Genomic DNA, 23,780 nt, shown 5'->3' on the forward strand with positions numbered 1-23,780 from the left:
TGGAAACGGGAGCCTACAAGCTTACTCTGCTTGTAATTTTTTTTGTTCGCAGGAGGATGATAATGTTCTCAGGGGAATGAAACATTATACTATTTTTCTGGGCTGCAATAATGGTATTAATTTGGTGCTTGCAATGCTTTTCAGCCATTCTTAGATAAGTCCTAATATTTCATGCACAGCATGTGAATGCAAAATATATTGCTGGAAAATGAACAACATTTAAATTTGGCATTAACTACAAAGCAATACTTTAGGTTGATAAAAATCTCAACAGTTTTTTAAAAGTAGAACCCCACAGAGATACTTCAGAATTAACTGATGGCAGATTAATTTAATGCAGTTAAAATTAATTAATCCCCTTGCTCTTTAGAATAATATATAGATGTCTGAATTTTATTCCCAAAAGAGGAAATACAGTTGTTAACTCCAGATGGATTTTTATTTTTATTGGGATAAGTTTTGAGACTAGTAATTTTTTTTTTTTTCATGTTACTATCAGCGTTGCATCTGGGTCAGCACAGACCTACTTTTTAAAAATTGTTTTAAATCCAGTTAAATGAAGTTTTACTTGTTTATTTTGAAAATTATCACTTTCTTACTGAATTTGTAAGAACTGGAAAATAGGCATAAGGGTGACGTATGGTATAGAAAAGCTGAGGGCACGGTCCTATGTCAAGTTATCGGCAGCTGACACATGGTAGCTGTCCATGTCTGTGATGGTACCTGCCCAGAAGTAGGGTGATGCAGTGGGAGCTTAACCACTTTTCAGCATGCTGAATCTGATTGTGCTTGGGCTTTTTGCCGTGTGCTAAGGGCTTGCACTGAGGCAGCAGCTGTGGTGCTGTGAAGGATGTGTGATCACTTGATCACATCTGAGGCCTAAGTTAACAAAGAGAAACTTTAAAGGACTCAGTCTATTAATTTAGCTGAAGATGAAAGGCAATTCTGCTACTGCTGTGTGAGTTTAAAGCTTCTCATTCCATAAAGTTATTAATCCTATCATGGTGTTTTGTTCTTTGCATTGATCTATTGACAGTCTTTAAGTTCTGGGCCCAATTCAGCTCCACTGGTGGTGGAGTCGAATTCAGTAGACTTTCTGCTTCACTTGGGATTGGCATCAAAATGGAGGGCAAACCAGGAGGTTTACTACCAAAATAAGTGTTGATTTGTTTCAAGTAACAATAAAGCTGGGGAAAACCCCCACCATTGAGCATGATCCATGTTGTAGCTCCACTTGGAACAGAATATCAAATTATTACTGGTAAATTTTGCAAACGGGTTCTAGGCTGGGAGAGTGGTATATGAAGAAAATAATTTAATAATAAAGGGGTCTGGATCATGGGGTGAGCTAAGTGCAGGGAGGCAATAAGCATTTCTATGTGGCCGAATGTCAGGTTTGCACATATAAAAACTAGGAACTGTAAACCACAATTGAAGCCAAGTGTGCCGCATCATATGAAACAGTGACTAAAAGTATCGGGCATTAACTGGTGAGCAAGAGTTGTCATTGCAATCATGGGTAAAAGCACTGTTGTGATCACCAGATGGCAAAATAAAAGGGTATCAAGTAGAGAGGTTATATTTTTTTGACACTTGGCCCATGTGCTGCCTCTAATACAAAGGTGAAGGGTATTGATAAATTGAAATGCATTCAGCTGGGGAGCCACTAGCATGAGTAAAGATGTGGAAAACATGTTGAGAACTGCAAGGAGCACAAAATACTTGGCTTAGCAAACAGTGTCAGGGAAGAGCTGATGGTAACAGGCAAGTTCCCTAGGTGGGGACAAAATATTGATAATATATTTAATAAGAAAAAACGCTCCAGTCTAGCATTCAAAAGCGTATTATGATTCAGTTTTGATAAGGTTGACTGAGCTTATTAGGCATAAAGTGAAATTATTTTCAGTAAATTGTAGCTTCTTCATTGGGTAGTGACATTGTGAATTGTTGCATACTCCAGCACTCTGCCTTTGCTCGATGCCTGTTGTTTTGTCTGGCTGGTGAAGAAATTGTTCTGCTTCCCGGCAGAAGGGAGCATAAGGAGTTATTTAAGCAAAATAACAGGAAAATGTTGCAGCAAGAAATGGGGCTAAGAAAAAGGGGAAAATGAACATGTACTCTTGTGTTACAGATTCAGTGGTTCTTTCCTTTGACTCCGTTGGACATACAATAGGCTCAGGTACAACATTGCCTTCTTCATCTCCTACCTCATGACAAGGCTTCTAAATAATTGGACATGGTAGCCATGTTGGGAGGCATGTCACCAAGTCAGACTTTTGTGGGAATCGACCACCTAGCCAAAGTGGGTAAATAGGTCCTTTTCTAAGTGTAGTGGCAGTATTAAGGGTCTTAGTGCAACATGAGGATTAACATGTGGAATGCCTTCCTTTACCCAGCAAGGAACATGACCTGGACACATTACATGTGTTGGTGATGTGGTTTGTGCTTCTTTTCTCATGTGAAGGGCATTAAGATGATGTCACCTAGCAGCTGAAGAAAAACTGTTCTGTGCTACTAGGATAGTTTCTCAGCTAAACAAACAGTTGAGTTATTTGGGGAAAGATGTCAGGAATGCTTCCAGGAAGGAGAAGGTGAAAGAGTTGTAGCTAAACAAATAGGGCTGGAAACTTATTTTGTGGGGTGGCGATTGACCAGCATTATCAAACCCGAGGGCAAATCCTGCCCAATCTAATTTCCTTTGGAACCTGAGCATGACCTTCAATTAAACTGAACCAGAAATAAAAAATTCTTTTGTGTTGGGGCCACTTCATGAAAGCAGTAGCTATCCATTTGGCTATGTGCAATATGTGAGCTGTAGCCAAGGCACGCCATAGTGAGCACAATACTTGATGAAATTCAGTTTACAGTGTATGTATATATGAAGTGCAAGGAAAAGGCTAAGAATTACTCTTACAACTTAAAACCTCTTAACACTTAAAAGATGGGGGTATTTACTGTCTTGCAGAAAAGAAAAAATAATCCAAGTGAAGGCTTTGGTTTTTATCTTGCTTACTAGCCTTTCCTCTTAGGCTGGTAGGAGGAACATGCTGCCTTCCAACATAGCACCTGTCTGCTGCCTGCACGGTTTGAAAGAGAGCCTGCTGCCTGACACTAACAGCAAAGCTTGAACTCAGATTTCTGATTTACTAACCGCCAAGCTAGTGGTAGTAACTTGCTGTGTTTACAACACCCCAAATGCTTTCTGCTTTCCCTGCTTCTTCTCTAAAACTTGTATTTGGAAATGGATCTATTGTGGGTGCATGGGTTGATGTGGGAGTATCACTCTGCTGAGTGCAGCGTGGATATGTTGTGTTTATGGAGGGGGAGAGACCCTCTACTAACTCCATTCTACTACTTTGTATCAGTCAGAACTGAAGTGTGTTGTTGCCTGCCTCCTTGTGTATTGGGTGATGGTTTCTTTAGTCTGCAAAAGTAGGGGGGAAGTTGCATAGGTTTGAGATACGAAATCTGTAAGTAAAATTCAGGGAAATATTTTGATTACAGCTGAGTGTCTGAATGAGCATACCTACACTGGAGTTGTGCTGGATTGATGTTGGTATAGCTAAGACCAGAATTTATCATTTCTTTGTAAATTTTTTTTCTTCTAATGCTATTTTGGCTTGTAACTGATGTGAAAACAGTTAACCTGTGTATAGCTTCCAGTGCAGAGTATCTATGGAGTTAACCATGACAGTTGTGTTAACGGTACTGCCAATAGGGTGGTAAACTTAGGTACGAAAAATAGTTCAACTGCTCCCCGTGTCTTTTGGAGTTCGGTTAATATGGAGGGTAGGAGACAAGCTAATATAAGCCAGCAGACTGTCTGGGTCTGTTTTAAAAGCACTTTCTTTGTTCTGTTTGTATATTGCAACTAAAGCTTGGATTGGTTAGGAGTAAGACAGTAAAATTTGATCTTTTGTAAATCCTTCCACTGCAACAAGACTGAATTTCTTCATTGAGAAAGCAGGCTCAGAAATGTCCAAGAGAGCTATATTTATTGCTTTCATATTTAGTACTTTGCATTCACTGTGCTGCAAACTTTAATTTGCTCTGAACTGATACGTGTAATAAGATGTCAAGATGTGTAATGTCTATCCAACTGAGGGACAGCTTTCCTTGTTGAACAGGAAGGAGAGAGAGAAAAACTGTGGCTATTGTGCTTCCGCTGTCCATCCCATCTCACCTTGCTGCAGACCCAGGAAAAGACAAAGCCCAGAAAGAACCCACAGAAACAATGGGAGCTCCAGGCCCAGCCATTCCTAGTAGGTGATGTTTCAGGTTGGGTAAGAAGGGACTAAAGTTACAGACTTTAAAACATAAAAATACATATACCTTTTTCTTTATTAGTCAGAATTAAACATCTGTGAATAATAGTCTCCCAGTTAAGATTTCATGCTGCTTAAAACTAGCACCTGTTGACTTATATTTGCATATTAAACAGCTTCTTAGAACTGCACTATTGTAATTGTTAATCGTGTCATGTGAAAGGTAATGTCTTTTTGCAGTTTCTGTGTTTTATTTGAATTGACTGTTTGTCCTTATCTTGGTTTTCCCCTTAACTCTTTGTCCCACATGCAAATCTTGGTTTTTGGGGAGGCTGGAAGTCTGTCCTTACGAATTTCGGATTAATGACACTCTCTAGGTTAAGCTTTCTGAACTGAGTATTCAGAAGATCATATGGCCATGGAGCCTTAAGGTGCTGCTTCATAGAAGATTATTAGCCTAGAGGACATGAGAATCAAATATGCTTGGAGTTAGACTGAACTGTCTGAGGTTCATGCTCTGGTCTAGCCTTCAAAAGTCCAGATGTTTTTGTGATTCTTTTCACAACTGCCCCTTCCCTTGAATGATGAAGTTTGAGCAGCAAAGATAAATGTGTGATGTGATGTTTAGGCCAGTGTTTCAGCTGGAACCATTTCAGAAAGGAGAGTGGGAGAGTGTCATGCTCTGAACTTGGGAAACATTAAGCAGGTTGCAGGGTGTTTGAGGAGACCTAGGTTTCATTTGCTGCCCATAGACAGATAGCACTCTTTTTTTTCTTTTTTTTTTTTTTTTTTTTTTTTTTTCCCCCTTCCCTCTCTGGTTGTTTTGTTTTGCTTTGTTGATAGCAAATTAAACAGTGGACCTTGAAAGTCAGATTTATACCCCTGTTATTTTTGTTCCAAGACTTTTTCTACCTTCTGTGTCTGAGAGCAAGCAAGTTGAATTATATTTCTGTAAGCCTCATTAAGATAGGAGTGCATTCAATATGCAACTTCCCCATCTGCTAATGTGCTTGCTGGAAATACTGAGGTTCTAAGTGTCTTATGGCTGTAGGCTTACACTGTTGTTAGACATGTTTGATTGCAGTGCTGGCCACTGGTTGTATGGCAGTTATTCTCACTGCAGGCTTAAAACACAGTACTTCTAGCATCTCAAGCAACCAAGTGTTATGTAGGTCTTGCTCAAATTGTTTGAATATTTTAACTTTTTTTTAGTTGTTGCTTTTTTTCTTCTCGATTTAATTCTTAACCCTTAATTAACCCTTATTAAAAGTTTGGCTTGACTTGTGCAAAAAAAAAAAAAAAATAGAGCTTTTAAAATTTGGTTTAGAGTAGCGTATCTGTGGCGGCTCATGTGCTTGTGAAAGCCCATTTGCAAGACCATGCTTCCAGAGGCTGAGTTCACAATGATAGTGGAGTAATAATCTGAGAGTTTAAATCTGTGCTTATTTAGGAGTTTGCTGTTAGTAATTCCTTATGCTGAAGTCCTTAACCATTTTGGGAGAGGCTGTGAGAACTATGAAGGAAACTTTCTCTGTTTCCTTCAGCTGCTGAAGTTGCTCAGATAGTCGTTTTGTGAAGGACGAGAAGAACCCCGTGTCTGTCCTAAATACAACTCCAGAGTGAATTTGATGATTACTTTCCTATGTTTTGGATGGAGTGTGGTATGGATGGAGGCCAGGAGTAAGAATACAACTGAAATCATCAGGTATCAAATTGGTAGAATAGTGACAGACTCCTAGCATGAGAGAAAAACAGTGACTTGCAGAAGACCACTTGCTGTTCTTTGGTTTTCTCGATGAGAATCTAGTAGTATAGGTAGCCACAATTACAAACTGATTTCTTCCCAGATTCCTAGGTTAATGGCAGTTAATTTAGATATTATGTTAATTAATAGAATTTGTGAGTATCTAATAGATGTTCTTGGTTTGAGGAAAACAATTTTAATTTACATTTGGAGCTGTTGTGGTCCGTGCGTGTGTGTGTGTTGTGGTCCGTGCGTGTGTGTGTGTTGTGGTCCGTGCGTGTGTGTGTGTTGTGGTCCGTGCGGGGTTTTTTCCTCCAAATTGCATTTCTGAATGTCTTTAATGCTACTTGCTAGTGATGGGAAAGGAGAGGTGAACATACTGTGCCGCATCTTTCTGCGTTCCTGTAAAGGAGAAAAATAAATGGGAAAGATTATATATTTTTTTCTGCTGGTTTTTGTAGCTTTATTCTGCAAAAAATGTTTCCATTTTTATTTTTGGTTAATGAAGTTCTACTTCGTTCTTTATTTTGAGCTGTAGAATGTGGGAGCTGCTTGAATCTTTGCCAATGACTGTCATGTATCTGTTGCATAGTCCTTATGCGACTTCACCAGCATGTTCAGTGTCATCATCTGTCTTCTTATTAATGCTTTATTCCTCCAGTTGAAAATAAAGCTGTGAATGAATTGAGGTGCAAAAGCCAAGAAGTGGCTTAAAGAATACCTCAAAATAAAAATATTTTAACAGGATTTTTCTCTATCATGTGACATCTCTCTGAATCAAGTCTGTACATCTAAGTCGCTAAAAGCCTATCTAGGTTACTGTTTTGTTGATATAGTTCTTGACTTTTATTAGAAAATACAATACAATTTCTGAAATAAAGAATATGACCAAAGATTCAGTAGGGCAGCATTAACTCCATTAGCCAAGTGGATACGTGGTAGTAAATGAAACAACTGTTTATTTAGCAAAGGTTGAAGTCTTTCTTTAAACAGATTACTTGCTGGGAAAAGAAAAAGAGCATATGCAGTTCATAGGAGGCAATTTTTCCTCTTCCTGTTGGAGTCTTTCATAAATTCAGCTTAAAGCAGTCAGTTACTTTTCTACTATTGGAAGTTGCTATAGTTTTAATAGGAAAAAAATTGTAAGGAGTTGTATTATCCATGTTAAGGTAACCAGAGCCTTTTAAATATGCTAGATATGACTAGCATGTTTAGATACAGCATTTTAGATAAGCTAGAATGACCTCTTTTTTTTGTTTGTTTGTTTTACTGTACCCATTTTGGAGGTAAGACAAGCAGGCAACAGACCTTCCTGATGGATGACCCATACAGCACTATCAGCAAGTGATTGCTTATTTGTTCTTTCTGTGCCTGGGGGATGAATAATGTAGTTGCAGTGTCTAATGAAGGAGACCCCTCTGGTGTATTGCTTTCCTCAGGCTGTAAAGCTGTGCCAGATGTCTTTGAGTGCCCCAATCAGGAATTACAGGAGGGGAAAAAAAAACACCTTGAAAGTAGGGAGTTGGAAATTACTTCCTTTTGCTGCTAAATCTGGAACAGTAAGTAGTATCTTCATGACTTCAGGTGTCACCAGGGCATGCAGGGGTTTGTGACTGAGAACATTGCTCCCTTCCCCACTTTGAACTCACAGGTTTATATTTCAGTTGTGCTGACAGTGCTTGGTGTATCCATTTCTATCAAATATGGCTGTTTTCATCAGGTGCAGTATCTGGAAGATGAGTATTGAGCTTGGTGCAGCAGGATTGGTGTCTTTAGGTCGGTTTGCACAGTCTGAACATTTTTAATAGATGTGAACTTCCAAGTTTTGCTGAAGGAGTAGTATTGTTAAGGAAGTTCTTTTGCTCCCCAGAAAAAAAAAAAAGGAAGCCTAAGTGAGACTACATTAAAAGTTGTTGAAGAATCATTTATTTACACACATGGTGGGCGTGTCAAATGGGCAGATAGTTCTATGTGCACGTAGATTGGTGAGGCATTCTTCTAGTACTGGGCTGCAAGGGCTAAACAGTTACCTTTACAGATGTCAGTTCTGCTGCTTCTGTGTGTTTTTACAGAGCAGGGAAAGGAATCAAGAACTGGGCTTTGTCTTACCAGTATACTTGGGGTTCTCCCTGATGTCACTTAAACAATCTGGAGAAAAAGACTGTTAAACATAAACATAAAGAATGTATGCAAAAGAGTAAATGAGGGTGAGAAGGAAACTGGAACATGGACATGCATACACTCTATGCAGGAGGGTGCTGAGAGGCCCATGTGGCCTCAGCTCTACCCCTTCTCATCTTGGATTTGCAATCTAATATTTTTTTTTCCCCAGTTATTAAAATAGCCTCAGAAAATAATGCTTTCATCAGTAAGTTCCATCACTGAAGAGGTTAAAGTGAAAATCCTACACAAAGGATGAAACATTAAGTCCTTGTTTGCCCAGTAATTTAATTGTTGCTCAGTCATCCTGGGTGGTATTTTTTTAACCCTGGAGTCACAGGATCACGGAATGTTAGATGTTGGAGGGGACCTCGAAAGATCATCTAGTCCAGGCCCCCAGCCAGAGTAGGACCACCTACAGCAGATCACATGAAAACCTTTCTTTGTCCTTTTCAGTTGATCCATTGCATATGACTTTTTTCATTAATTCTTTCTTGTCTCTTGAGTTCTAGCAGAATTGCTTTACATCAGCTGAACTTTTATAACTGTCCATATGTGTTTTCTTAGTCCAAGGTGAATGTGAGATGTTCGACCTTTTTCATTGCAGGACAAGTCATTTTACCTGGCCTTTGCCACAGATGTAGAACGTGCATGTGGACAGTGACGGAGACTTAGCTCAGTTGGAGCCTCCAGTTCTGCAGAGGCCAAACTGCACTGGACAGGATGAAATGTATCAGGGTGATCTGAGATGTCCTTGATAGGACTTCTGTCTCTTGAATGTCATACTGATTTCTTTGACAAACACAAACGTTTTGAATAAAATAGCAAAAATTGAACCTTCTGCCTTCCCTCCTGTACTTGCAATTACCAATTAAACACAGAGAGAACTAGAACCGCATATGGGCTGTTTTCTTTTAAAAGAAGTTTAAATTAATTTTCTGTTTCTGTGGGCAAAGTTATTTGTACTGTGCTTCTAAGTAGGTAGCTGCTAGAGGAGTAGCACTCAAGTCATCAGTGAAATCAGTTATGGGTAGTCTGGAAGAATAAAACCAAGGAGCCAAGCTAATTCCTGGATTCTTGATTTCAGATTAGTAGCATAAAGGGAAAATTTTGTCTATTTTGCTTGTAATATAACTATATTGGCTACAGATGCAAAATGCAATTTGACAGTTTGATAGATATTGTACGCTGTACTTTATGGCTTTTTGTGTGGTCTGTATGGAGTTCACAGACATTAGACAATGCATTTCTCACTTGCTGCCTGGTAGCTGGATTTCTGTTGGATACTTGGGAGAAATTTCCATGCTAATGCAAGCCATTGGATTTGGCCAGGATTTGCATCATTTATAGAAATTGCTATGCTTGGCTGTACTCCTGTTCATATAATCCTAATTACATGCTTTATGATGAAATTGTTATCAGCTATTAGATTCTTAGTCTATTCTGATCTTCCTGGAAATGTAGTAATGCCTTTTCTTTCTGACCTAAGAAGACCTCTTGTGTGATCAGCTCAGCCGTCTCCTGTAACCACCACACCCTGATCATGCTGTATTTTAGATTGTTGTACTTGTCTTTGATTTAGTGGGTCTGTGTTTTATTTTGTTTTAGATTAAATATTTAACTCTAGACAAGGATTGCCTTTCCCTGCAGCTGGGCTATGTGTGTTTGGCTTTCTCTGGGTATTTGGGTTTTTACCTGTTTTTTATGAATCCAGATCACTTCCAGCAAGTGTGTGGGCTGCACTTTTGTATGTCTTTTGTGACTTTTGGCCCTTGTGTGATACAGCTAAATGACATTGGAAGTCTGTAATAAGACTGATTTTTTTTTTTTTTTTAAAAAAAAAAAAGGTGCGCAAGCTAACATTGAATCTGTAATAGAGAGGCTCCTAGTGTCTTTCTTGGGGGACCAGCATGTGACAGACATTCATTTCCAAGCCTTAGTAACACTGTGACTTCCAGAAATCCCAGTGAGTGTGAGATGCCTGTGGTGGGGGCTGCATTTCTCTTCCTGTAGTAGTTTGCATGTTTCACTGGCCAGTGAAAGGAAGGACTATAGATGCTTCTGGTTTGATGTTACAGCCTCAAAGGATAATTTACACCCTATTGAAAATCAAGAATGCACCTGTACTTCTAGTTTGAAACCAGAAATGTTATTTTGTTTTGTTATACTTCATACATTTTTTTTTTTTTTGAAAGTGCCTTTTGCAAGATAATTGACATATAACATTACAAGGTCACTTTATACCTCTGTAGTAATCATCAGTGAACATCAAAAGTAGCTACTTTAAATGTAGGTAAGGTAAAGTGCATGTGACAAATAGAAGGTAAATCTTAGGAAACTTTGCAATGGAGGTATGTCATCTGTGGCACTTAGTATGTGTGTTTTCTGGTGCTTTGGTTGCAAAGCTTATAAAGTGCTGGGTTAGCAGAAAGCCCAGGGTGTCATTGTAGTTATAAGGTGATGTATCTCTTACTGCATTTCCTCCTCTTGGGTTTCCTGTTGGGAAGAAGGAAATGTTAGGTTGCATGGGATAAGACTGAGAGTGGCTGTAGATTTAAAAAAAAAAAAAAAATTAAAAATCTCTGTCGGTGTTTACCCAGTATGAATGTTGGTTTTGGAAGGAGGAAGGGTTAATAAAAATTGAAAGGATTTTTTTTTTTCTTGGAATGGATACCTTCCTATACACAATCCTACATGTGGAGGAGGAAAGATTGGACAGGAAATAATTTCCTGTAGGAGGAATAAAAAAGGAGGAAACTATGAGGAAAGCAGCACATGAGGAAAACACAACTGTCAGTATTTGAAAGGTGGAGAAGAGATGCACAGGTGCGTTTCTAACATCAAACACAACGGGGATGGTGGGTGTCATGAAGCCTTTGGCTGAGAACGGATAGTATGTGCCAGTATGAGGTGCACACATGTTCTGCAACTTCTGTTACCTAAGTTATGTCAAACATAATTCTCCCCTTGGCTTGGGAATTAAATCTTAATGAGATTGAAATCAGTGAGACAGTTTACACTGACCTGTCTGGTACAATCGTCTTGTCTTAGGTACATGTTTAGGCTTTCCTGTTCTGCCAGTAAGTGATGGCATGAAAAGCCTGTGATCTTCTTAGGTAAACTACTGCAGCAGAAGTTCTGGTGGTGTTTCATAAGGAAAGCAAACTCTATTTCCACTGAGCTCCTTCTAAAAGGCTATGAGAATTGTTTTTTCTTCTTGTTTCTTTTAATAGATCATTGATCATCCTGATCATTAAGCTCTGGAGGGTTTATCTTTTCCTTCTCTGTATTGGTTTTTTACTGTATGGTGGCAAGACCCAGTGGTTCTCAGTGTGAGGAGGCCCCTCAGCTTAACCCAATGCAAGAAGGGCACTACACCTTTTAATTTTTTCTTGTGTATCTCATGTGAATTCTAATAGTTTTATTGTTTTTATCAAGTATTCGATTTACAAGATCACAATGTATTCAAAGATACTGAATGCAAAATTATGAGTGATAAATTTGTTTCTTTAGCTGTTCCCTGGTTTTGGTCTAAGTTGTGACTTTGAAGATTCCTATTGAACAAAATCACCTGAACTTGAAGCATTTTTGCCACCATGAGTGACTTTCTTTTGAAGAAGGGCTTCTTGATTATGAAGCTGTGGGTTGGAACAGACAAGAAATCAAGAAAAATTTCAAAGCTCTACCACATCAGGACCTAGGAGAAATGTTTGTCTTACAGATTACTGGCAAAATTATTGCTGCTGCAAGCAGGAAAGCTTTGTATATCACTGCATGCATGGTTTCAGTGCTTTGTTTGTATGACTACAGAGATCTTGGTTAATTCTAGTGATTTCTAGACTAACAATTACCCACACATTTCCTTGCTTTAGTATTTCCTGGAGATTCAGAAAAGTTAATTTGGGAATACTGTGAAGTAGCAATAATCTGTGAAAACAGCTGCTGGTGACTGGAAATATATAGCTATTTTCGGTTAGAAATAATTATTGCCCTTTCCATAAGGACTTGGAAATTTTTGATTTTGGTGCCTTTTGCAGAGGAGAAACTTGCAGTTTTTATGATATTGTGTCCATTGCTTTTGTTTTCCAGAATATGACAAACTGGGCTTTCTCCTGAACCTGGACTCAAAATTGTAAGTAGAACACTAGGACTCTTCTTTGTTTCTGTAGTTACAGATTTTTGTGGCAGGCAACTTTTATGTCACCTGGGCAGTTGGCTCACTGGACTATACAATTCTACCTGGGACAGCCAAGTCCTGCAGCAACTTGGCAATTACGACTTCTTTCCTTACACTAGGCTTTGCTGTCTAGCTTGGATTGTGGTTCACTAACTTCTTAATGACTGATCAAGAGGCTATAAATGTCCACCTGAAGCCATGACTGTCAGTCTACTCTAGATATCCTACAATTAATCTTCCAAATGACGAAAAATATATTAAACAGTTGAAAGCAGGAGGAATGCCAATCTGCGATGCTTAGAAGTTTATATTTCCTTACTACTTATTTCTTTAAAAATGGATACTATTATTTTTGTTTGTAAACTGGAGTGGAAAGAATCTCTACACAAGGCAGTGACCACTTGCTATGTCAGAAGAACAACAAAGTGCTGAAGGATGTTACTTACGCTTTTTGCCATAAATCAGTCAAATTGAGACTGAACTTCTTAACACTAGGGGTCACTAGCGACTCTGTTTCTGAGGTCAACAGCCTTGTGGAAATTTTGGTATAGGGAGCAAAAAGGCTACTAAAAACCTGCCTTTACTACTTAAAAAAGCACTGAAGCAATATAGTGGCTTTGAATGACTGCAGGATGCATCCCCTGTACAATATATCATGTTAATATAAAAACCATTCTTAATGTTTAGAAAGTTTCATTGTACTTATAGGGTGTAACATTGAAGTTTTTTGAGTTTAGCCTTGCCGAGCAGCTTAGAAGCTTCCATAATGAAATAAAACGCTTGTGTATGTTGGGAACTGCTGTTTGCAGGAAATGAGAAAGAATTTGGGTAGGAGCTTGTTTTACAGAAGCAGCTGGGTATGTAAACACAATTATGGTAATTTATCTGTCAACAAAGGTGCTGTAGAAGAACGTGTACGAGAAAAGGAATATCGATTTCCCCCTCCCCCCACCGCTTTGTATCTCATTCGGTGTGCAAGGAGGGTGGTGTTTACTGTATGAATAGCTGGCCAAGGTTTCTTTCTAGTCTCGTTTAATGTACCGTTCTGTGCAGTTTTTGTTGCGTGGTGTCTGGAACCCATGCTGGTTACACGGTTAGCAATTTATCAAATTTTCTGTATTGGACATCCTTGTGATTTAAGAGACAATAGTGTTATGTAACCTTACAACACTGTGGGATGAGATCATACATTATCCTCAATTTATACATGTAGAAGTCAAAGCAAAGAGATTAGTCCAAAGTTGTGAAGTGGGTAAGTAACCTTTGAATTAACATCTTGGTGATGGTAAGGGAAAAAATAGTTTTTAAGCAGTCTGATTTTTCTTTTTTCCCAGACTAGTTTGCATCTTTTGTTATGTCAGATTTATTGAACACATCCATTGACTGTCCACACACATTTGGCATACCAGCTTTGGATACCAGCCTGTGATGTGTCCAAAGCACTCCTTCAGTCTTGCTCTTCCTATTCCTCCTTCCGTGTTCACTGTACTTTTCTTTGTTGCTTTTAGCAAGTCCCATTGAATCTTCCTTCCCTTCAAACCTCTGTTACGTCCTTTTTTCCTCCTCTTTGCTGACTTATGTACTTTGATTATAGCTCTCGGAGACATGGCCTGCTCCTCCTTATATCAAGTAGTATAGGTAAGGCCAAATGATGTTTTTACCTGCTGGCTTCCAAGACCCTACTTTTTATTTATTTATTTATTTATTTATTTATTTATTTTAATTTTTTTTTTAAATTAAAACCTCCCCATGGTAAAAACTCTCCATTAATTTTGGTTAAAGGAAGATTTTGTTGACTACTTAAAGATACTTATATAGCACCCAAAATGTGCATGTTTGCTTTTCAAAGCCATAAAGCTAGCTTCTGGTAAGGCTTGTAACAAAACCAGCATGATTAAAGTAAATACTATGAGGTTAAGTTAAGGAGCAAGGAAAGCAAGTCCTATACATAGGTGAAATCACTTTTTTTTTTTTTTTTTTTTTTACTGTAATTGTCCTGTGTTGGTTTTAGGTTGCTTTTTATACCCTTTTTGCTGCTGCTGTTTGTTTATTTGTTTCTTCTGTGGAAGTAAAGCTGGCCATGCTTTTGAGAATGGGCCTGATGACCTGCAGAGTTCCCTTCTAGCCTGAATTATTCTATACTTTTTTTTTCAATGGCAAGCGAGCCAGAAAAAAAGCTGAAAATACCATAAAACATACGAAATAAATTTTGAAAGAAAAACGGGTGACAGCCTAGAGGAATTTGCTGTTGTTCCATGAGTTCACCATGTGTAGTCAGAGTACCAAGTAAGTGTTCGAAGTACACACTGAATTCAGTGGAACTTAGTGGTTAAAAATGCTTTCCGTGACTCAATCAAGATGGCACTATCGTAGAAGCACTTCCTGGTTAAAAAAATTTGCTTGGAGTTGAAAGAGGTAATATGTTCTGCACTCATGGCTTTATTGGCAGAAACAATTTAATTGTGTCTGTTGCGATATAATTGTTCTGGTGGAATTTTGATACAGATCATAACTTCATAGGATTCACTTAATTGACAGCATGTGAGAGTCTTGTGTTGTTTAAAGCATTTGAAGCAACAATTAGTTTTCTCTGTTTTTCCTTAATATTTCATTTGTTCAAAATCTATTTCTGGCTGTGTTAGTTGATGTCATTTAAAGTAATGACCTGGTGGACCAACATTTTCTACAAAGGTAGATCTGCATTAAAACTTAAGTGCTCTGACTTGTATTTAATTGACATTATATAGAGGAAAGTGTTTGACATGAATAATAGTAATGTGTCCGTTTATTTGCCTTTGCATCCTTCATTTTTTCATGTATTACTACTTTAGTGTCTTCTACCCTATATATGTCCAGGGGACGTTATTCAGGTACAATACATTCTGTTCTGGTTACATCAATGTAATGATTCTGTTCGCTGTTTCTCTTTGTGTGCATGGAAATGGTACTGATAACGGATTTGTTCACTTCGGAAAGAAAAATCTGTCAGGAAGTACTTGGGAAGTGTTTTCTGTGGGAACTGTATGTCAGATATATGCCTTGCTAAAGCATTAGGGAGGCTGGTATGGCCAGGAATCTTACCTGGAAGGGGACGGCCAGTTTTAAAGATAGTGTACAGATGCTTCATGGCAATGATCTCTTCTGACCAGAAGTCTTGTTGCTCTGCACTTGTCAGAAAGGAGAGTATCAAGAAGGAAGATGCTTCCTTTCTGCTGCCTGTGCTTAGGCTAACTCTTCTTTGGAAAGTCTTTTAGCTTTTAAAAAGCAGGATGGTATCCAGGTGGGGATTGTTAATGAAATACAGGATGAAGGGAAAGCTGAGGATGTCTGCAGGCAACGTAGTTTTAGTTATTTCCTTAGTCAAAACAAGACCTAAGACTCTTCAGGACCAGATTAGTGAAAAAGATCTGTTGCAACAGGAGCTTGTCTTTTAGTTATGCTTGTACCAACCATAACATCATTACCAAAATTAGAATATCAAAACAAAATATGCACAAAATATAGAAACAGGCCAGTTGCATCAGCTTCTTCCAGACAAAGAGGTTTCCAAAGCAGCAAAGCCACATACTGGTTTCAAATCTTTAAGAATAAAATCTGACATGTACCAGTTGTGTAGAGAAAAGTACTTATACAAAAAATACGACACAATTCACAGGCCAATAGTGTCTGACAAGGCCATCAGTCACATTAGCGACTCAGCTAGGTGCCACCAAATGCCAAGATTTGCAGTCGCTTTCTAACTGTTTGGCAAAGGGTTGCATGCTTTTATTATTGTTATTGAATACTTATATTGTAGTAGTTCTTTGAGGCTGGCCAGGTCCTAGAAACAAAGAGTCTCATTCACTACAAATTCTGATTAATTCTCTGAGCAGAATCTATATTTGCACTGAATTACAGGAGATTTCTGTAGGAGGATCAGCATATGATCATGTAGTTAGTTATAGACTGTATCTTAATGCATATTTAGTGAGCCCAGCTGAACATTGCATGGTCTTTCTTTATTCTGTCACTTACTACTCTGTGGAATGCTTGGTTTAGTCACCTTAACGATTACTTTGTGTATGCTTTGGTGTGTTACAAGCGTAGTCTTACACATGTGAAAAGCTCCTTTTTTGTAATAATCCATGTGATTTGGGGGCTTTTTCCTTGCATTGTTGCCCTCATGCTTCTATACCGGCTTTCCTTACTCTGCTGGCAAGCCATACTTGGTGAGATGGAAGCTAGTGACTGTGACTTCTGTCATCTTTTCAAACTCATCCTTCAAAAGCTATTTTCAAAGGTATTTTAGTAGTTAGATTGGCAATTTGATGCTTCAAAAAAACAGCCAGAAGAAAGCTCCTCTTGGGTGATGGTGAATCTTTTCACCTGCTGCCACAATCAGCCCGAAACCTTGGATGTCAAAATCTTGTGTGATGAAGGAGGAAGTGTCCCAAGGTTTGACTTTGGAAGAACCACTCCCTTGTAAAGTTGTGTAATTGTTAGAAGATGTGCTTGAGCTTACTGGAATCATTCTTCACTTAAACAAGATGATAGCGGGTATTAAACAAAAAGCTGTGATAACTTGAGAGAGAAAGTAAGTTGTTTTTTTTTTTTTTAAAGGTAGAAACAGGCAAAAAAAATTGCTACCCCTCTCAATTAGAAAAATGATTGAGATCAGTATGACCACAATAACATAATACTAACATAGTTACTATACTGTATTTATGCAATACATGGTATATATTTTATATTGCATACTTTGGGAATTTTTAGGCAGGACTCAATTAACAGAGAGGAATATTTTTTCCAGTGGGCTCTGTAATTTGCTAGATGTTTTGTGATACTGTGTGTTTACATGTTTTCCATTATTACAGAGTAGATTTGGGAGGTGCAACAAAGATTTTTTTTTTTTTTTTTGAATGTTCATGATAATGTCAAACTTCACTTTGAAAAGAAAAGACAGAAATTGACTCTTTGGGATGAGGTTGGGGGAGGCCAGAAATAACACCCTTCACCTTGCAAACTCAAACGAAACTTGATCTAGACTTTGGAAAGACCATAAAGATTGAGGGAGTTTGAGCTAGGGCAACACACAGATTGGGTTACTTCTGTTTGTTGAAATTTCTTTACTTCAGAGCTTTAATAATGAAGAACTGAAACAGAGCCCCTTCCCCTCATTTTGTTTCTAGGGTGGGAGGTTGCTTTGAAGCTGTTTGTGTCTATGTGTGGTACTTTGCCATTAAGCACTGTAAAAATAAGCAATAAATATGTTGGAATGCTGGACTTTCCTTGTGCCTGCTGCTGTGGGATTTCTTTCTGCCCTATTTTCCTTCCCATTTGTCTTTTTGTATTCCTGTGATCCTGGGGGCAGGACAAGAAAAGAAGTGAGAAGACCCAGTGATCTCCCATCCTGCCTAGGCAGGGGTGAGAGTATGTCTAAATGAAGAGATTCTGACCATCATAAGCAAGAGTGTCCTGATACTTTTTTCTGAACGATTATTTCAAGGCTTAGCATACTTTACAACATGGCTGTTCTCCTGGCAGTTGGTTATTTATTGCTCTTTCATTTCAGATTTTTATTTGACTTTTAATTCATGTCCTTCTACCTAATCTCCGGTCTGTACTAATTGTTTGAACCCTTCACATATTTGAGAAAATGAACCCTAGCTATTCACAGCAATTCAGTTACTGGGCTGTTTGTTGTTCATCCGTCAAACATTTAGGTGGAATGTAACTGCTATTCCCATTTTTTTGTTTTACTCTTAGCTCATTTCAGTCTCTTTCAATTTTGATCCTTTGCAATTGTCATACGGATTTCTCACGTGAGTCTGTTGTCTAACTTTGGGGTTCCTGTGTTAGACACAACCTCAGTTGATGAACCAGATAAAGACTGTAGAACTCAGAATTACTGGCTACTTAGAACTGATTCATTACTTGATTTAAGTGCAAACAAAGTAGAAAACTTATGTTTGGTCCTTTTATAAGGGCCAGTTTCCTGAAGCTGGAAGTAATTATGAACCAAACCATGTGGGAAAAGAATGTAAAGCAAAAAATATGAATGGCTGGGCATTGTTTAGAGCAGTTTTATACTGTTTGCCCCAACAAGTTCAGTTTCGTAAGAGAGAAGTGTTCATGGAAAAACAGTTTTACCAAGAGTATAAGGGAAAACAGTGATAATCTATTTATAGAAAAGGTAGAAATGTGCTGTAAATACATGGAGTTTTGTTCTGTTTGGATGATCAACAACAGAAGTTTAAGCAGATACCTAAGTTTATGTGCTTTATAATTGGTATGTCGGGACAACATTCTTGCAAGAATTTCTAAAGAAGTAGCTGTGGACTTTTTTGGCCTGCTAGAGATTATTAATAAATCTTCAAACACTAGGGGTTCTGCATATTCTTGGCAGAAAGTTGATGTACAAATATTTTAAAAGCAAAAAAGGAATGACTCATAAGCTTTGCAACCCATTTTTGATTCTGAGCGCAATAACATAATGGCCAATGTGAGTTTCCATTAAAAAAAATAATTGTAACACATATAATTCCAATTAGTGTGCATATTAAATAGGAAACCCTTTTTGTTAGATGGGCTTGTTCTTGAAGTCAATGTCCATGAAGGTGCCTAGTATGCGTGAGATTGATTTCTTTCTCTATATGTTCCTCTTAGGACTGGGTTTGCACATTTTGTATTCTTTTAACCAGCCAGACTAGTTGTATAAAAACTAGGAATCCTATAAAGAAAAGGCTCAGTTCTTTTTTTTCCCCTCCATATCTGTAAGGTGGAACACTTACTTCACTTGTAGTTCTTCACCACAGTAGCATTAATCTCATTAAATATATGTATGTTAGTTAGTTTGTTTGTTTTCTTAGAGTGGATATGGTTACAACTAGTTAACTTTACACGTTTCTATTAACTGTTGTTTGAGCAAAGATTTTTCAGTTGTTGCATTCAAAGAAAACTAAATTTACTTTAATCACAAAAACTAGTTCAGGGATTATCTATAAGCTCATAAATGACATGGGGCCCTCCTGTTACTTTATCCTTTTGGGAGAAGAGCATATAAAAAGCTACACTTCATGTTCTTCCTTCAGAAAACTGTTCTAAAACTCAAAGATAAATTACTTTAGTTTTGGCTTGCACTGGTAAGCTTGTTATGTTTCTAGTTACTGAATATCCTCCTACGAAGACCTTCTTACTCTCTGAATAACTTATGAAAATTGAATGGATTGGGCTCTCTGAGCATTGATCATTCCCAAAACTTGAGTTAAAGATGTTAGAAATACTGTGTTTAAGCCTGTTAAAGGACTTAGTCTCATTCTAATTCTAATGGGCTATACAGTTTACTGCAAGGGCTAGATGTTCTGTGGGATCGTAGGTTTTGATACAGATTTATGTTAAAACACTGGTGTTCATTGTTGTATTGTTGATACTGGTCATAATGAACAAAGTACCAGCACACATTGGGGAAATAGGTGATTTGTTGCTGCCTGTCCTGAATCAAAGCATTTGTGAGCTTATCATTAACTGATGCAAGAGTTGCCTCTGGAAATCCCAAAGGCTTGTATGTGATCACCAAGCATCAACTCTTCTGCACCTGCCTGGCTTGACACAGATCCCTTCTCACAGGCCAGAACTGTTCCACCTCCAAAGAGAAATTTAATTCCCTTTTGTTTCCCCTTGGAAATGTTTTAGGGAATCCTCATCTGATAGTTGAATGGAAATCAAGTGTATTCCAGCAAGGGGATGTTACACTGTTTATCAAGCCTGCCTCTGAAGCATGTAACTTACTCTGAAGAATGCTCTTGCTATAGTATCCAGACATAGCTTAGTTGTCAGCTCCTGTTTTCTGTTTTTCTGTAGCTAGCTATGAGGAGGTTTTGTAAATGGGGTGCATGGCACGAAGCACCTTACTTTACTCGATATGCTTCTAAATTTATCTTCTGCGTTGCTGTAATGTGACCAGAGACATCAAAGCTTTGCTGTCTGTATGTGCTAAGAATGTTATACATAAATTTTAAGAATATGTGCTAGGTCATCAAAGCAGGGAAGAGTTTGGTGGAACATACACATACAGACTTTTTGCATGCTGAGGAAGGACAGTAAAACCAAGACATACTTTTAACAGCTGTGATTATAAACTATTAGTTAAGAAAACAATATTTCATTTACGCTGAAAGAAAGCAGGAAGCATTATTGTTGTGCTTGAGAATTGCCTAGCAGAAGAGAGGATGGTGATCTGCCAGGTAGTGACATGCTGTGAAACCACGATCCTTAGCTTTCTACAGAGATGACAGGCTAGAGGAACTCTAGGTGAGAGAGACTGAAGGTACCCTGTTAAATATAATCCAGAGATGTATTTTATCTTAGTCTGTTCCCAGTCTTACGACTGGAAACCTGATAGTAAGTCTTGTTTAGTAAAATCTCTTTATTTTACCGTTTAAAGCTGTTCTAGGACTGAAGGACAAAGTAAGTTTTGATTAGGTTGATAAATTTAGAATATGATTTTTCCTTGAGGAAGCATGTCATTGCTGCTAGCATCCTTGACAAAACTGCACTCAGGAAGTACTCTAAAGGACTACAGACCTGACAGGGGCTGGTGGTAGAGCTGGTGTTGTGTGCTACTCATTGCAATGAACAAAACATGATGAAGGGTACTGTGCAGCAGAAAGGTTACTTACAGGTGTGTCTGATGTGCCATGTGGGGGAGGGAGTCGTGTTGCAATTGTTGCTGTAAGACGTTTTTTGAGGTTATGGATGCTTGATTTGAATTGTGAGGCTCAGATGAGGTTTTCTCTATTTGCTTTTGAGAAAACCAAACCAATTAATTTTTATGAAATACTTTGTACTTTTACATTACACAGAAGCCCATATGATTCTTTCTCATCTCACAGCAGATATTAAAACAGGCAGAAATGCTACTCTTTACACTAGCTGCAGCCCCAGTCCTGCTCTCAGCCACCAGAATCAGGACTACAAAGGGAGGGAGAGAAAACTGACAGAACATGTATGTGCTGTTTCTTCCTTGTCAGTGTCCTGTCCCACTTGGTGGGTTTCGGGTTAGGTGAAATCTTTTGTATTCCTCTCTTTTAAAGAGGTTTTCCTCTGCATGGCAGAGACCCTTTGCTTGGCAAAGGTAGCGAGTTAATAACCCTCGTTGGTCAGTAGATAGGCAGCAATAACACACTTTAATAGTAATAATATTTCACAGATTGGATAAAGGTAATGTTTCACACATCAGATAAAATAATATTTCATAGATTGGATAAAAGTATAGCTTTCCCTAATTCCATCTAATAATATGGAGAGAGAAGAAAGAAGAGTGAAAAAAGAAAAAGAAAGAAAGAGAGAAAGAGATATCACCATTCCTGGGGTCCAGCGATGTCTTGCAGGTCTGGTCTGATCTTTGGTTCTTCGGTGGTGGGTGCACACCTGTGTCTTGATTATTGGTATTTTGTTGTCCCTTGCCATTAATATTAATGAGTCCTGTTCACATTAGCCCTGCCTCTTCTCACTTTTCATACTAATTAGGATGCAGGTGCAGTATACAACATTTTGGAGGCTCCAAGGGGGTTCAGTCACATTGCACATGGCATAGGTACTCCAGTCTGGCCCGGTCATATCATGAATAGATTCAGGTACTGGAGACCAGAGTTCTCAGATTCCGTCAACTAAAGGTTTCAGTTTCCAAATGATAGTACTAATTTTATTTCCTTCCTGGCATTTCCAAATGTCCCTCTGGTTCCCCCACACAGATACATCTTTGGCTGGAAGCTTCCAAAACAAAGGATAAATTCACCAGAATAGCGAAAAAAAAAAAAATAATCTTAGACCTTGCTCTGAGGAGGGACAGAGTGCTATACAAAGTCCCTGATCCGGGTGATTTCACATACAAGTAAATGCATGAATCCAGTTCCCCTGCAAGATTTGGAGATCTATTATCTCCACTCCCTCCTCTCGTTTCTTTACATTGGGTGGAATATAAAAACAAGATACACAAAATTATCCATATTCTATATAAAGCAACATTACAATGCATTCTAGTACTACTGCCGAAAAGTATAACAAAAAAAAAAAATTCCTGTTGAAGCCTTGTCCAAACTGGGTTCTCTTCTGGATCACCTGTGGAATTAGAACAGAAAGAATCATGTTAAAAAGAGGGCACAATCCATCTGGTGTGGATTTCCTGTTCCTTCCTGTCGGCATTGATGGCTACCCATTAGTAAATGTTTAGAGGTCTCTTTAATGTAAGGGCTGCTTGCCCCACAATAGGAAAATCCACCAGGACAGGCTGTCCTGGATAATGTAGTGGGGTAATGAGATCCTTACTTTCTTTATGTCCTGGGAATATACATGGTGGTGTGGGTCAAAGGGCAATAATTTTAGGACATCCATTCACTCCCCACTGCCTGTTGATCTTAGTGACTGAATCTGAGAGTCGCAGTGGCCAGCCTGGAGAATGTGGCTTTAAAATTTTCTTTAAGAGGCCATTTATTCTTTCTACTATTCCATTTGGCTGTGGGTAATAGGGAGTGTGGAATACCCATTGAATCCCTTCAGCTTTTTCCCAATCTTGGACCACCCTGGCAGTAAAATGGCTTCCATTATCAGACTGAATAGATTTAGGGCTTGGTAGGAAGCGGAACCGTACTTTAAGTGCCATCATCGTAGCTTCCCGTGTGGCCCTGGCAGTGGCATAAGCTTGCGTTATTCCTGATACTATTTCTACCCACGCTAGCACATACTGTTTTCCCTCAGATTTCTTTAAGGGTTCAATATAATCAGTTTGCCATGTGACCCATAATAATCCTTTACCAGTTCTTAAATGGAGAGGGGTGTCTTTTAATGGGTGAGGTTCCAAGCCAGTACGGCATTGTCCACAATCTGAGATTGCTTCACTACACTGTTCTCCATTCCTGGCCACCCCCTGCTCCCTGCTGCTTCAAAAAGGTCTTTGATTCCTGAATGCCCACGTTTGATGTGTAGCCATTCAATTAAAGGTTCCCATTTTTCCTCCTCTTTCAAGGGAATTGCAGCCAGACGTGTCAGGGAATCTACCTGGTTATTCAGGAGAGCAGTTGGGTGGTTACCTGTTTGATGGTCAGGTACCCATCCTACCAGAATGGGCTTTTGCCTTGCAATTTTCTAGTATATCTTTCCATTTGTCTGCTTGCCGCAGCAGCACCCTGTTTATCTCCTGCTGATTCGATTCCCAAAACAGGAGGCACTCTGTGCATCCCTGAAAAACTGTGTGAGAGTCCATGTAAATATGTAGCGTGGCAGCGTTTGCAGCGTCTCAGGTAACTCCACTCCACACTGCAACTAATTCCCCTACCTGGGCACTTCCGTCCCCTCAGTTGTTATTTGTTCCTGGTTGTTAACATTAAGGGCTACAGCCCGATATTTCCATGTCTTTCCCTCCCGTTTTGCCCAGGCATCTGTGAACCACACATTTTTT

General features: G+C 38.7%; 1 protein-coding gene across 9 annotated transcripts in view; it reads left to right on the forward strand.

Moving 5' to 3' along the window:
• The window catches only part of ST3GAL3 (ST3 beta-galactoside alpha-2,3-sialyltransferase 3), a 210,140-nt gene that overhangs the window by 36,341 nt on the left and 150,019 nt on the right, over window positions 1-23,780 (forward strand). For 4 of the 9 annotated variants that reach the window (XM_086461949.1, XM_086461954.1, XM_086461955.1 and 1 more), the window contains exons 2-3: window positions 2,132-2,179; window positions 12,259-12,301. In XM_086461949.1, the coding sequence (XP_086318075.1) occupies window positions 2,132-2,179; window positions 12,259-12,301 (91 nt within the window). Of the gene's footprint in view, window positions 1-2,131; window positions 2,180-4,127; window positions 4,263-12,258; window positions 12,302-23,780 lie in introns of all 9 variants that reach the window. The other 5 variants (XM_086461950.1, XM_086461956.1, XM_086461957.1 and 2 more) reach the window with 2 other exon arrangements.

The sequence above is a fragment of the Leptosomus discolor genome, chromosome 3 (genome assembly GCF_034619465.1).
Source record: "Leptosomus discolor isolate bLepDis1 chromosome 3, bLepDis1.hap2, whole genome shotgun sequence".
NCBI classification, from domain to species: Eukaryota; Metazoa; Chordata; class Aves; order Leptosomiformes; family Leptosomidae; genus Leptosomus; species Leptosomus discolor.